At 41.7% G+C, this 15,600-nt stretch overlaps 1 protein-coding gene across 3 annotated transcripts in view; it reads left to right on the plus strand.

The window, feature by feature from the left end:
• Nucleotides 1-15,600, plus strand: part of TENM2 (teneurin transmembrane protein 2) — a 2,186,131-nt gene that overhangs the window by 1,654,606 nt on the left and 515,925 nt on the right. For all 3 annotated transcript variants that reach the window (XM_088454943.1, XM_088454942.1, XM_088454944.1), the window contains one exon: nucleotides 4,215-4,328. In XM_088454943.1, the coding sequence (XP_088311069.1) occupies nucleotides 4,215-4,328 (114 nt within the window). The remainder of the gene's footprint in view (nucleotides 1-4,214; nucleotides 4,329-15,600) is intronic.

Below are 15,600 nucleotides of genomic sequence, written 5' to 3' on the forward strand. Positions count from 1 at the left end.
TGTAGACGAGACCCAGTCTCTGCATGCTTGGTGAACTGGGACCAAATAAATCAGCTCAAAGATGTGCATTACTTATACTGTTATGGTTGTTATACTGTTATGGTTGTTATACAGTTATTGTTGTTTTACTGTTATAGTTATATTTCCAATAAGTGAAAATATGCAGCAAATGCATCGTTGCCTGTGTAAATGGCTGCAGGGTAGGGTAGATATCAAAAGACTTGATATTTTTTTCACAGTATAAATTCAACCTACTGTACATAATTTACAGCAAGGGACATATTTATTATAATTATAATTCAACAATTATAATTAGTGGCTATTGTGAATGGGTAGGAAACAATGTACAAAGAAATAGACACATTAGCTTACCTTGAGCATATTAGAGCAGATAGGAAATCAATGTAAAGAAACCACTTCTTACAGCGTGAGCGTATATTATGGGTTTCATGCTATAAAATGGTTAATACATAAAGACATTAACTGTTATCATCATTGCTGCTGTCACAGGTACCCATCTGCAGATCTAATGTGCCAAGCCTGTAGAATCATGGCAAATTGTCGGCAAAGAGATACACATGCAAATTGCCCCAATTAATTTGCTAATTGCATTCAATGTTTGTACTTCGGATATTGTAAGTGTCTGACTTGGCTGCAGACCGCACTGCAAGTGGTACTGACTTTTACAAATCGAAAAATACATACATTTGTTTTCAGGAAATTACTAATAAAGATATTGGAAAACCTAAATATCATTAACAATTTATATGAGTTCCATATATTGGGGTCATTTACAAACCAGTGGAAGAGCAAGGGATACACCAGTGATGTTGTGATGTCGACGCCGGACATACCAAACATAGGTAAGCCGGGCATCGCGACCTGTTAGCCACATGGGGGGAGGGGGGTAAGTTTAGGTACTCCCGTGGGGATTTAGGGTTAAGCACCCCCCCAGGAGGGTTAGGATTAGGCTAGGGGAAGGAGGGAGATTAGGGTTAGGCACTAGGGGGGAGGTTAGGGTTAGGCACCCTTAAGGGAGGGTTAGGGTGTGGAGAGGGGGGGTTAGAATACTTACCACACGCCGTCAGGATCTTCATCTGCCGGACTTCCGGCATCAGTATTTCATCCCCCGGGCTTAGGTCCGGTGGTATGTCATACGAATTCCCAGAATATTCTTAGAACTCACCAAACTCACCACTATGCCTGATTCACAAATACACATGTATCTACTTGTTTGTGTATACAGGTTGAGTCTCCGATATCCAAATTGCTTGGGACCAGGGGTATTTTGGATAACGGAATATTCCGTATTTTGGAATAATTGCATACCATAATGAAATATCTTGGGAATAGGACCCAAATATACACACAGAATGCATTTATGTGTTATAGACACCTTATACACACAGCCTGCAGGTCATTTTATACAATATATTCAATAATTTTGTGGCTCAAACAAAGTTTGTGTACAGAAATGAAATTCATTTATGTTTCATTCATATACACCTTATACACACAACCTATAGGCAATTGTATACAATATTTTTAATAATTTGTGCCTTAGACAAAGTTTGTGTACATTGAATCATCAAAAATCAAAGGTTTCATTACCTGAGCCATGCCAAAAAAATGTTAACCTGCAAACGCAAAGGGTTGACTATATAATGTTTGCGGCTGTTGGAAAAGTCATATAACACAGCACTTTGGAAGAGATTAGAATGTGATAGTGTGTGTATGAATCCAGCCCCTCAGCCCCAGAATCTGTGTAATTTAAGAGTGTCCCAGTTTTATGGGATTGTGTGATAGTGTGTGTTAAAGTAAAACCTAATCCTGGTCAAGCTACACCACCATGACACACACAAACACACACTTGTTCGCTATATATATGATATGTGTCCTCTGGTATAGTGTTATAGCATTACCCCCTGCTGGTTGAGGCACAAATCTGACTGATCTGTGCAGTGCTCAGCAGAGTGTATTGAGAAGGGGCCAATTTGACTGAACTTGCACACGATACAACACAAACAGTATCACCATCGAATCAAAATAGACAGGCAAACACGATTGTTAGTACAGTAAATACATCCGATGATGTATTCATGTATATATACATAATATGTAGCTCATACAGCACTAACTGCTTACCTCCTAAATCTGGACATACAGTAGCATTGCTTCCCATGAAATAGGCCATGGACATGTCCTGTTAGGGCCGTATCCGCATCATATTTGCCACATCAGAAGTCAATGTCATCAGCAATTAATATACAGTCCGTACAATGTTGACGGTAATACATATTATGAAATACAAGTTACACTTCATAACAATTAAATTAACATACAAAATTAATGCATACAAATAATGACAACGTTTATTTATATCTAAAACATTTTTTTCAGCCTACATTTTAAAACACAGTAGTGCTTGCAAGAGTACATTAATGGACTTTTATAATATAACATGATAAATGTTACCACATCTTTCATTGTTCTGCATAGCCCCAGATGAGGTGTACCATAATAAAACACCATTTAATTTTAATAACCCCTGTGATTTAAAATTTAATAATGATTCCTTTGCTAAATTTACCTACTAATTAATTAATTAGCAACTATAATTCCCACCAAGAGCTCACATTTAGTTTTCATTTTCAGATATTTGAAAAATGATATCCGCTTACTGGTCCTTCCTGCATGTCTACACGTGTCACCAGCCCTGACCTACATTTGTTGCAGAGCCTCAGCATGGAAATGAGGTGTTATGCTGTAGAGGGCTGGAAACTTACAGCAAACATTGAATTGTAACTGCTCTCTAACAAGACAATTATTCCAAGGCTTTTCTGTCATGATATTTGACTGTTGAACTGCAAAGAGCATCATACATTCACAATGTCATTGTGTACCAGAGATTTATGAAATAGGTGTAATTGCAGTCTGTAGTGCTTATGGTTCCTCAATCTCTGTCGTATCAGTAAAATGTTTCCCTGAGAGTCATTGGTTTTGTTTATATACTTATAAAAGCTTAAATACTATTTTGGGAATATGTAAAGAAAAATACACCGATCAGCCATAACATTAAATCCACCTTCCTAATATTGTGTAGGTCACCCTCATGCTGCTCAAACAACTCTGGCCCCTCGAGGCATGGTCTCCATAAGACTTCTTTTGGTATCTGGCACCAAGACATTAGCAGCAGATCCTTTAAGTCCTGTAAGAGGTGGGGCCTCCATGGCTTGGACCTGTTTTTCCAGCACATCCCACAGATGTTCGATCAGATTGAGATATTGGAAAGTTGGAGGCCAAGTCAACACCTTCAACTTTTTGTCATGTTCCTCAAACCATTCCTGATCAATTTTTGTAATTATAAAATGCTTTATTTATTTAAATTATGCTTTTTTTCAATTGATAACAAATAACAATATGGAATCATAATTTTGTGTGGGGGAGTTCTATCTTGGCTATTTTTTATTTACCTATGAAAATCACTGGATATTGACCCATTGAAGGATTATGTCTACTCTGTGTAATTCAGCTATGCTAGTGATATTTTCATGGCAATAGGATATTTTATATGACTGCAATAAGCGCATACTTGCCGACAATCTGGCTGCCTCCTTCGGCACAACGGTGGGCGTGGTGAGGGGGCGTCACGCAAGTTTTGGGGCGGAGCGGGGGCATGACTGTGCAATCGAGTCATCGCAGCCCCGCCACCGCTACACAATGCTGAGAGTACCGGCATTGTGCAGCAGGGAGTGGGGCCATAATGACGCACAGTGGGTGGCTGTGGGGAGAAAGTGGACTCCAGCGGGAGGGCTGCGCGGGGGAGTTGCGGTCGGCCGGGAGACTTGCCCACTCTTTCGGGCGGCCGGAATTATTCAGTTGCAATACAGAAATACCCTAAATATCTGAACTGCTAGTTGATTGTGATAACCAGAGGTCAGAAAGCATAGAAGCCTTACCAAGTGCTTTATATCTCTGTGTTTTTTTTTTTTTCATTATTCTGTTATTCTGTATATTTTAAATATAAAATATGTAATAAAGCAGATGATTGAAGAAGTAATGAAGTATATAATGTATTGTATCATGGAGAATGCTGCACGATTGCTCTACCAGTCACAGTTGTGTAAAGGATGGGGTAGAAGCTGCTAGTGACAGACAGTAGAATACGGCTATGCATTTTATATTCACTTCTCATCACCTTGTCTCTCCTGCAGCAATGCATCTCCTTGGACTGAACTGGCAGCTCCAGCCAGCAGACGGACATACCTTTAACAATGGAATAAGAACAGGCAGTGATGATGTTGCAACAATGCCATCTGGAGGCAAAGGTGAGGTTTTATGTAATGCTTCTTATACTGTGATTGACAGATGCTTAATCCTATTGCAGAAATATGTATTTATTTATCTATTTGTTCGATGTGAAAAAAAACACTTTTATGTAAAATGTTTCTCTTTCCCTGTAATTTTCTGTTTTTTTTTAAGTGCCTAGATATTTGCAAGTCCACGAATTATATATTATTTGATAGAATGCTTTCATCTCAATGCAGCATCTGTATTTGGTATTTAGTTGTCAAAGGGTTAAATACTTTTTCTGTATTGGGGAAGAATCATTTTAGGATCTTTTTATGATCTGTAGCTTTAGACCAGATTTTCTTTAGAAGTGTGCTGAAATAATTCGATTGGCATCACTGATCCATTCATAATTAATTATTTAGCTTTCTCCTACTCAGCTTGTTATTACATTGAATATAAGGGACTTAGGGGTCTATGGGCCTGATTCAGACCCGCTCGCAAGCGCACAGCGCTCTCAAGCGGGTCGATGATCTGTACTGTGACGGCACCTCCATTGCAATGGGTCTCGCTACAAGACGGGGTGGCTGTCGATGTTGATTGACAGCTCGCCCCGTTTTGTAGGCGGGGAGGGGGGGGTGGCTGCATAAACGCAGGCGTCCCCTTAGGAATGCCTGGCGTTTGTGGTAGGGATGAGCGGGTTCGGTTCCCTGAGAACCGAACCCACCCGAACTTCGGGGATCCGGGGCGATCCGAGCCCAAGCTCGGATCTCCCTGTCTGCCCCGGATCCCTCTCCCGAGGCAAAACCTCGAGATCTGCTGTCGGATCTCGAGGTTTTGCCTCGAGCGGCCATTTTAAAAAAAATGCCTTTGCCTTTAATGGGCAAAGTGCTGATTGGCTGACAGAGCCGTCTGTCACGGCTCTCAGCCAATCAGCATTATGGTGCTCATTTGCATGTAGCACGGACTCGTGAGATCCGTGCTACATGCATCTGTGTGATTGACAGTGACACAGAGCACAGATGGGTCAGTGAGACCCGTCTGTGCTGCTGTGTATTTCAATGACACAGATGCACGCACGGACCAGGAGATCCGTGCTACTTGCATCTGTGTCATTGACACAGAGCACTAACGGGTCCGTGAGACCCGTCTGTGCTGCTGTGGTAAATAAAAAAAAAAAAACCTGTGTAAAAAGAGAAAAAAATGGCGTCCTCCCCCCCAAAAAAAGAGCAACCAGCCCCGGGCATTAGTGACCCAGTGCTGGGTGTGCTTAAATACAGGGGACAAACGACATAGGGGTCCCCTGTACTTAAACACAACCAGCACCGGGCTAGTCAGAACCAGAGCTGGTTGCCAAAATACGGGGGACAAACGACGTAGGGGTCCCCCGTATTCTGCGCAACCAGCTCTGGGCTCTGATCCGGTCCTGGTTCTGGAAATACAGGGGAAAAAAATGAGTAGGGTTCCCCTGTATGTTCCAGAACCAGCACTGGACTTTTTCTAGCGGGGGGCTGATGCCACAGCCAGGGGAGCCCTTTCACCGGGCCCCCCAGCCGCAGCATCAGCCCTGACCGCTAGTCAGCCCAGGCCGGGGATCCCTGGAGAGCTGGGGACCCCTCCAATAAAGGGGTCACCCTCTCCAGGGCACCCCAGGCCCAGGCTGATAGCCCGGGGCTATCCCCGCCACCCCTGGTGGCGGTGGGTGGCGGGTTGATTGTGTGGTGTGGTGTAAATAAAGAATATCAAACATTGTCTTTACAAGTAGAACTGCAAGTCCCAGCAAGCCTGCCCCGCATGCTGGTACTTGGAGAACCACAAGTACCAGCATGCAGGGCATTAAGGGCCCACTAGTACCTGTAGTTCACCTGTAAAAAAATGTTTAAAAAAAACACAGGACACACACACCGTGACAGTATAAGTTTATTAAACATACATACACACACACACACACACACACACATGTACACATACTCACCTATGTAACCCTGTAGCATCGGTCCACTTGTCCGGTAAAGTATCCATAGGGGACCTGTGAAAAAAAACATACTCACCATCTCCTATGCGAGGTTCTGTCCTCTTCGTTCCAAAGTAGGCATCCCCGGACTTGGCAAAAAAAAAAAACGAAAACGCGATCCACGAACTTAGTACCGTTCTATAGAACGGTACTTCCCGAATGAGAGCTTAGCGGCGGGGTATCACCATGGAAACCCCGCTGCTAAGCGTTCATTGGCTGAGAGAGGCCATCTCCCGTCTCTCTCAGCCAATGAACGGCTCCCTCCATTGTAGTCAATGCTGGGAGCCGCAAGGTTATTAAAGTTTACCCTGCGGTTCCCACCATTGACTACAATGGAGGGAGCCGTTCATTGGCTGAGAGACGGGAGATGACCTCTCTCAGCCAATGAACGCTTAGCAGCGGGGTTTCCATGGTGATACCCCGCCGCTAAGCTCTCATTCGGGAAGTACCGTTCTATAGAACGGTACTAAGTTCGTGGATCGCGTTTTCGTTTTTTTTTTTTGCCAAGTCCGGGGATGCCTACTTTGGAACGAAGAGGACAGAACCTCGCATAGGAGATGGTGAGTATGTTTTTTTTCACAGGTCCCCTATGGATACTTTACCGGACAAGTGGACCGATGCTACAGGGTTACATAGGTGAGTATGTGTACATGTGTGTGTGTGTGTGTGTGTGTATGTATGTTTAATAAACTTATACTGTCACGGTGTGTGTGTCCTGTGTTTTTTTAAACATTTTTTTTACAGGTGAACTACAGGTACTAGTGGGCCCTTAATGCCCTGCATGCTGGTACTTGTGGTTCTCCAAGTACCAGCATGCGGGGCAGGCTAGCTGGGACTTGCAGTTCTACTTGTAAAGACAATGTTTGATATTCTTTATTTACACCACACCACACAATCAACCCGCCACCCACCGCCACCAGGGGTGGTGGGGATAGCCCCGGGCTATCAGCCTGGGCCTGGGGTGCCCTGGAGAGGGTGACCCCTTTATTGGGGGGGTCCCCAGCTCTCCAGGGATCCCCGGCCTGGGCTGACTAGCGGTCAGGGTTGATGCTGCGGCTGGGGGGCCCGGTGAAAGGGCTCCCCTGGCTGTGGCATCAGCCCCCCGCTAGAAAAAGTCCAGTGCTGGTTCTGGAACATACAGGGGAACCCTACTCATTTTTTGTCCCCTATATTTCCAGAACCAGGACCGGATCAGAGCCCAGAGCTGGTTGCGCAGAATACAGGGGACCCCTATGTCGTTTGTCCCCCGTATTTTGGCAACCAGCGCTGGTTCTGACTAGCCCGGTGCTGGTTGTGCTTAAGTACAGGGGACCCCTACGTCGTTTGTCCCCTGTATTTAAGCACACCCAGCACTGGGTTACTAATGCCCGGGGCTGGTTGCTCTTTTTTGGGGGGGTGCACGCCATTTTTTTCTTTTTTTACACAGGTTTTTTTTTTTTTTTTTACCACAGCAGCACAGACGGGTCTCACGGACCTGTCATTGCTCTGTGCCAATCACACAGATGCATGTAGCACGGATCTCCCGGGTTCGTGCTACATGCAAATGGGCACCATAACGCTGATTGGCTTCCTGTCTGCCACTGCAGTGCCACTCCTAGATGGGCCACGTGTTTGTGCCGCCCCCTTGTGTCGCTTAGCATAGTCATCCAGCTTCCTCGGTACAACCTTTTGGCCTAAAAACAATATTGTGAGGTGTGAGGTGTTCAGAATAGAGTGGAAATGAGTGGAAATTAATGTTATTGGGGTTATTAATAGCGTAGGAACAAAAAAAGGCCCATTTATGTGATTTTAGCGGTTTTTTTTTATTTTTTAAGAAAAAATCCAGATCCAAAACACAAAACCCAGAACCCAAAACACGGAAGGGTGGTTTTGGCAAAACCAATCCAGATCCAAAACACGAAGAAAGATCCAGATCCAAAACCAAAACACAAAACACGAAAAGTGTCCGGTGCACACCCCTAGTTTGTGGGCGGCCCTACTGACATCACTCGTGATGTCAGTAATGGACTTCCTGCTCTATTAGAGCAGGAAATCCACTCGAGCTTTGCTAGTGCTGAGACCCGGGTCTCTTCGCAAGCCCGATGGTCGTGATAATCGCGACCATCGCCAGGCCGCCCGAAAAAGCTGTGGGTGGTCACCCACAGCTTAGCGAACACCCTGGAGGCCGGAAAAAAATCAAAAAACCACGCCATGATTCGCAAACAGCGAGTGCCTCTGAATCAGGCCCAATGTACTAATAATCACGGCACTGCCGCGATTGTTATGTATCCATCTCGCTGGGAATATATGAATTTTTAATGAAAATATCCACGCTATGTACTAATGGGAACTCGCAGGTACAGCGGTTGCGGTAACCGCTTTCCCTGCGAGTAATATCCCTGGCATTTAGAAGAAGTCTTTAAAAGAAGTGAAAGACATCTCCAGGGCAAGATGACGCTGCTTGTGCACAATGTCAGCTTCCAGAGCTGGCTGGGGATTGCAGGGAAGAAATTGAAAGACCTCTCTCCTGCCCCTGGAGCCCCCCCATCTGAAGACGGTGTAAACTACCGTGGCTAATCTCTGAAAAGCTTTGCTTTTTGGAGTTTAGTACATAAGGGTCAGATCATAGGGCCTGAATCAGACCTGATCGCACGGCTGCGTTCGCACGCAGCCTGTTGATGCGAACATATGCTAATGACCCCGCATACGCAATAAGTAGACACCCAACACTACATAATGCCGCCTACTTCCCTTTACTTACGTTCTCGCAAGACAGCGAAAACATCGGTAATATCGAATATCGAGAGCCATTGAAGCCACACGCACACTGACTTGTGGTTGACCTGACCCTACCGCAGACATTGCTAATGTTTGTGTGTGTAACTAGATGTTAGGATGCGTATATGTCATCACTGGGGCCTAATTATGCACGCCCCTGAAATATTGTTTAAACACCCAGACACACCTGCGTTTCTCTGACCACCCCCCCCCCCCCCCGTCACCACCCACAAATGGTCAGGTCCTGTCAATCACTGTATGGAGGCTCTGCGTGCTCGCTGCAGCGGCCGGTTCGCAGCGGCCGGTTCGCATACGCGCACTGCGATGCATGCGCAGAATTCAAATATCGACAGACTGCGTGTGATCGCAGCCATGCGACCAGGTCTGAATCAGGCCCATAGTCTCTACTGATAATAATGGGGACTGCGATCTGCGGTGCTAATTAGTACTTTGCCGGAGATTTCTATGAAATCTCCTGCATTTGCTATTAGTACAGAGCAACAATATATAAAATTATGCAGAAACTACAGTTTCTGCATAATTTTATGTAAAAATCAGCTTGATACATATGTCCATTAGTGGCCCATTTATAAATGATGAGGTTGGTGACCGAATAATTATATCTTATCGCCGCTATTTGCAGCTATGGGAAATGAAGTCCCTCCGGCATGTATCATAGATCACATGCAGAGAAGGGGGCTCAGATGGAGCCCATCCCTGTGATGTGTAAAAGTCAAATGATTAAATTAGTGATGACTTTACTTTTCAGGGCCGTCACGGCGCTACGCATTTGCGGTCTGCTATAAGGGCTGCTTATGTGATAGAAAACGAGGGCCTGACGCAGATATCTCCGGTATCTATGGCCGCCCCCTTTAGATACATCAAGGGGATTCATAATATTTGCTGGTACGCCCTGAAAACATCCCTCAAATATTAATTGATAAATAGGCACCTTATAGTGAACATTATGTACCAATACCAGGCAAATGTATGTCTGCTATAGGGTCATGCTTCCATATACCATACTGTAAGGTATGCATAGGGTACTTACCTAGATATTCTACACATACACTAATACAAATTAGGTAATTAGTACTCATTTTTAAGTACTTTGAAGTCTGTATAACTGGCATAAAATAGAGGTACTGTGGGCTTCAGCAACAATGCCATCACAATGTATTTATTGTGCAGCTACAATTTATGGATTTTGCAATCGGTTTACGTTAGCCTTTAATGTAACCTACAATGGCATGAATTGGGTTAAACATTATTATTATTATGATCATACTGATACACCTAAGGCTGCTTTGTATGTGTCTTTAGTAAGATCAGCTAGATGTAGAATGCAGCATACACACCATGAATAAGAATTATTAATCCATATGGAGAAGTATACCCAGCATTTAGATTACTGTTGAATGGGCCATGAGTGCTATTAGGTGCATTTACCTAAAATTCAGTGTAAATGATCCATGTGCCATATATGTTTCTTACTGAATGCAGCACAGACGGATGTACCACAGAAACATATAAGGCACATTAAAGTAGAAAATCTGTTTTGTAATGAGACTAGTGAATATTTTGCTTATTATGGTTTGCTTAATAGAAGTGAACAATGCTATCCTTAGTATTATATGATCAGGGGCGCTGAGAGACGGAGGTACCAATTACCCTGGGTCGTGCCTGTTGGAGGGACCTAGTGGGGGCCTGGTCTTGCTGCTGAGGCAGACAAATGTCCCCCTTTTTCATTTCTGAAAAAGTAAGTTTTACTGTCACTTAAAAGCTGCAGAAATCCAACCTTGTTGCTGCTAAATATGTACAACAAACCTCAGTTTTAATGTAATGTATACTTCCGCAGAAACTCAGATATGAGATCTGTACGATTAGCATGTGGTGATCTTGCCACAGGGGGCTGATGTGCCCTCACTGGCTGTAGTGTTTTTTTTACTTCTCTATGCGTTTGGCCTGCTCATTGTAAACCACAGAGGACAATTCCAACAGCTCAGCATTACACGTTTTACAATGGCTGAGAATTTTTTGTTCGGTTTTGGTTTAAAAAAAAAAAAAAAAAAAAAAACATTTTTGGGTATTGTATCTACTGTATCTAAGCTCAGAAGTCATGCTGAACATGTAGAGGATAGGAGAACTTCTACATACACAATATACTATATACAAACGCCCTGAATTATGATCAGTTTTAGTAGTAGCGCAAAATTCATAAATGTATTTGCATTGAGCTTTTTTTTCTACTTGTTTACCTTACTAAAATTGGAGATTATTTATTTGACAACATTTACCTAAACAAAATCACTGTTCATCTAGATGGTGCAAATCGATGGCCATTGATTGCTTGTCAACCATTTCAGTAAACCAATCAGGATATATTGGCAATCAGGTAATTAAATAGTGCCCATCCCCCTCTGTGTTGCTTTATTAAATCATTTACTTCTCTAGTGTTTTAATCAAGATGGATCACATATTCAAGCAAAGTAACCTGATTTAGCAATTACTAGATAAATACTGCATAAATACATCACAAAACACAGAAAAACACTATAAATTAGAAGCTGTACCAGATTTTAAATTAAGGAGATTACATAATCTGTTTTTCACAGAGTGCTTTTCAGGTGAATTAATTTAACTTTGGTTTGTTTAATCTGACATAACAGGTTTTCCGTCTTACGTTACAGACAGTGAGCAGGTAATAAGTTATCACATATCCTCTTCCAGTGCATTGTAACCAGTTAACCAAAGTACATTTTAGTTTTTGATGTATATGTTATTTGCTCCTGGCCAGTGTAATGGTATGGCAAGTGTCACCGGACAGAAACTGCTAGAGCTTATTGTTTTCTCTGGCTACACATAATGAAGTCATACATCTTCATTATGTGTGCATGAGTGCATTTACTATAGGTCAGTAAAATTGGTCTCTGGGCTTTGGTTATTGTGAAAGTAGCCTGAGTAAGATACAATTCTTAAAATTGCTCCCTACCTTACCTTACTGTGTGGTTTATAGGACATATAGTCTGTGTCCTCTGAAGGTGTCTAGTGTATGACCTTTAAATCGGTCTCTTGTGACAATTGTAGTACTCTTTAATTATACCCTGACATACGCATTGCCTAAAGTGACACTGATGCTTGAAACTGAAAACAAGGCTTCATGGACATTAAAATGTGCTCAAATTGACCCTTTGCATCCTTACAGTTGTACCTATTTTTTATTCATCAGGTAGACTCTTATTGAATGCTATTTGTCTGCATTTTGCAGTCCATGAAAGTATTGTGTACTCCTAGTCATTGTGTGTACAATAAAGAGAAGTGTAATATGACAATGTGATAAGTAGATTTTACGGTGTAAGTGAAATACATTGACAGGTAAGAGATAAAGATATAACAATAAACATACAATCTCAAAGCAATTATCTGTTTTACCAGAAATTAATGTAGCATTAAGAGAAATAATGTGGTCATTAAAGTGGAACCATCACTGTTTTATTTGATTTATTTGCTGCAAACTTCTTCCTGCTGATGTTAATGAGAGTGTGTCAGCTGCTGGGAATTGTGAGACGCAATGTAACTCACAATACAGGATTGTATGACTTCCGTACATAATCCCAGGATGGTTAATAGGGGAGCACGCTTAACATTTGGTCCTCTGTTTCTGTGATTCGTCCTCTGTGTCACACCTCTGATCTTGTCATACAGGGTTTTTCCCATGAGATTGAGTAATTAGAGATGCAAAATTGAAAACACATTCATTGATGCTCAAGGTCAGACTGAAGTTCTTCCTTACCTGCCATCTGGCTCAGCAATTGCACTGTAATGATTTGTAGAGAAAAACATAAATAAAAACACAGGTTGTTAATTGCCATCTACACTACATAAAATATAAGCTCATATATCTCAGAATCCTCCACATGTGCTCAGATCTTTGTGGCATCATAGGCCGCTGTATTAAATCTTTCTTTAGATGAGTCCAGAACGCAAAAATAAAATCATATTTATCACAGCTAACAGAATACACTTTGTATTCAAGCACTTTAGCTCTGCACACATTCTAAATAAAGTTCTGCCTGCCTTTGGGCTGGATAATTTAATCTTATTTAACACACATGTTGGATAATTATGACTAGTGGTCATCTGGGTTTCACCAGCAGTCCATGTTTTTCAGATCTCCCCCTAGGAACTAGCTTTGTAGTAGCTGTTGATGACTGGAGGTATTTCATGCCTTAGTACCCAGACTAAACTACATGTTGAAGTGGTGTGTTAGTGTCACTGGGAGTAACTTCCTTTTATTTCACAATGACTTCTAATATGGTGCACAGGCCTATGTTTCTGTAGCAGATTTGTGTTAGCTTTTCTTATGTACATTATACAGTATAGGGGAAAAAGCAACATAGGTAAAATACAGTTATTACAGAATCTTGTTATAATCACTGTCATGTAATCAGTTTAAAAAAAATGTGCATTGAAGTTTAACTGGCTTGTTCTCCAAAACACAGGGATACTACATATGTGTACCCTGTACAATGTCTAACAAAGTTATAGACACAGGAACAACATAATTAAATTTTTAATTTATCCCCACCAGTGTAACCCTAGTATCTAAGGGGTTCTGGGGTGCAAAGGAAAAATGAGTATTAAAAAGACACAACAAAATCTTTATTATATGCCATAGGTCAATTTGCCATAGGCCAGGTGCAATATAAAATGTAGTTTATTAATAGGCATATAAATAGTACCTTCAAATGTAGACGGGATACAAATTAATAAAAGAAACAGTAAAAATAACAATATAGCGCAATCTGAAAACTTCTAGTACTGGTACACGACATAGAACAGTACTTAAAACATAAAACAGAAATGTCCAGGGGGTGGGAAGGATCAAATTCCAATATAGTAGAATTGTTCAGGGTGTATCACTTATTCTTCCTGTGGGGGTATAGTTTCCCAGACTGACTACTCCCCTGTTAAAGGTTCTTGAAACTGGAATTATGGTGGATTTAACCACTGCATTTCATTAGATCTATTTATGCCAGTTAACACTGTACACAGTATGTATAAACATTAAATTCTAATTGAGGTAGTGCTGAGAGACGCAAATAGACTACTCTGGAAAATAATCACCAACTTTCCCTCAGTTTCCTCTGTAGGGTTTAGAAATCCCACCCCTTCTACATTATCTAGCATGGATCTTCTTACACAGGTAACTCCACTTAAACTCCCTTCCTGTTGGGTGCCTGAACTTTAACAAATGACATGGGAAGTTCATTCCACCAGGGCTACATTGGCCCCTGTCGAAAAAGAGTCAGGTAGTTTACCTGATTCCTCAGTAGAACAATATATATGGTAGAATAGGTGATCCATTATAACACTGTGTAGTAGAAAATTATGTCACGGGTACCCACTTATCTCCGGGAGCAAGAGACATGCAAGCAACACATTTTATGGAAACGGACCATCCAATTAATTTGTATTATATAAATTGAGACTCCCCTGGTATCATTTATGAAAAACTAAAATAACCTCTACATATTTCATAGTACATCATATACTGTATATTGTAGGGATTGTCTGTCCCAATTTTCGTAAAACAGTATTCCGGCCAATGGCAGGATTTTCTATGTCCATATACCTGCAATGAAAAATAATGTTCACATAAAGAATGCAAGTATATGGCATGTAGCTTACAGCTGCCCATGACAATTGGAACTGCATTTCCCCCACTCACATACTCTATGTTTTTACAATCCAACAAAACTTACAGTATGAAACAAGGTTTCCAGACTCAAACAGCAAATTCCTGTTACAGCAAGTGCTTTGTAGTACAAATAAGCATGTCACAAAACTATTGCAACTTAAGTGCACCAACCGGTGCGTGCACTTCTGTAAAAGTTTTGTGTGGCCCCAAATTATACAGTATCCCACCACAAATCCCAGGATTTCATGTTATGCATTGGAGACATAGCATTCACATTGTGTTCTACTGATGGAAGTTGAATGAAATGGGTCTGCTGATAGACTATCTCCAGTGTGTAGCAAGGGCAGTATGTAGATCTAAGCTCTGTTGCATAACATCAGGCAGGTGGGATTTAAAAAAATTGATTGAACCACTGATTAATCCTGCTTTGCTCTTTTAAGGGGATACATAAAACATGCCCTGAGAACTGGAACTAAAAACAAAGTTACAGAATACAGTATTTACCACAATCTTTTATGTATTTACTAAAATTGTATAAAATAAATGCCTTTTAAAATATCTATGTGCATTTACAAGCTAAGATGTTAGGATATCCTCTATAACTGTGTCTCCAGCCAGAACTTTGATGTTAGCTGGTACATTGCAAACTGCTGCTAGGCTAGCTTATTTTAAGTTGTTAAAGCATATGAGATCACTTTTATATACTATTTACTAAAAGTGAAAATATTCCAGTTCTGGCTCAGTAGTGATGGATCCTTATTAACCTTTGCAAATATGCACCTACATTTCTAACAATGCTAGTACAAAATAAATTACCAACTGTACAACAATCTCACAG

Source organism: Taudactylus pleione, unplaced genomic scaffold, assembly GCF_031769625.1.
Source record: "Taudactylus pleione unplaced genomic scaffold, aTauple2 ptg000637l, whole genome shotgun sequence".
NCBI classification, from domain to species: domain Eukaryota; kingdom Metazoa; phylum Chordata; class Amphibia; order Anura; family Myobatrachidae; genus Taudactylus; species Taudactylus pleione.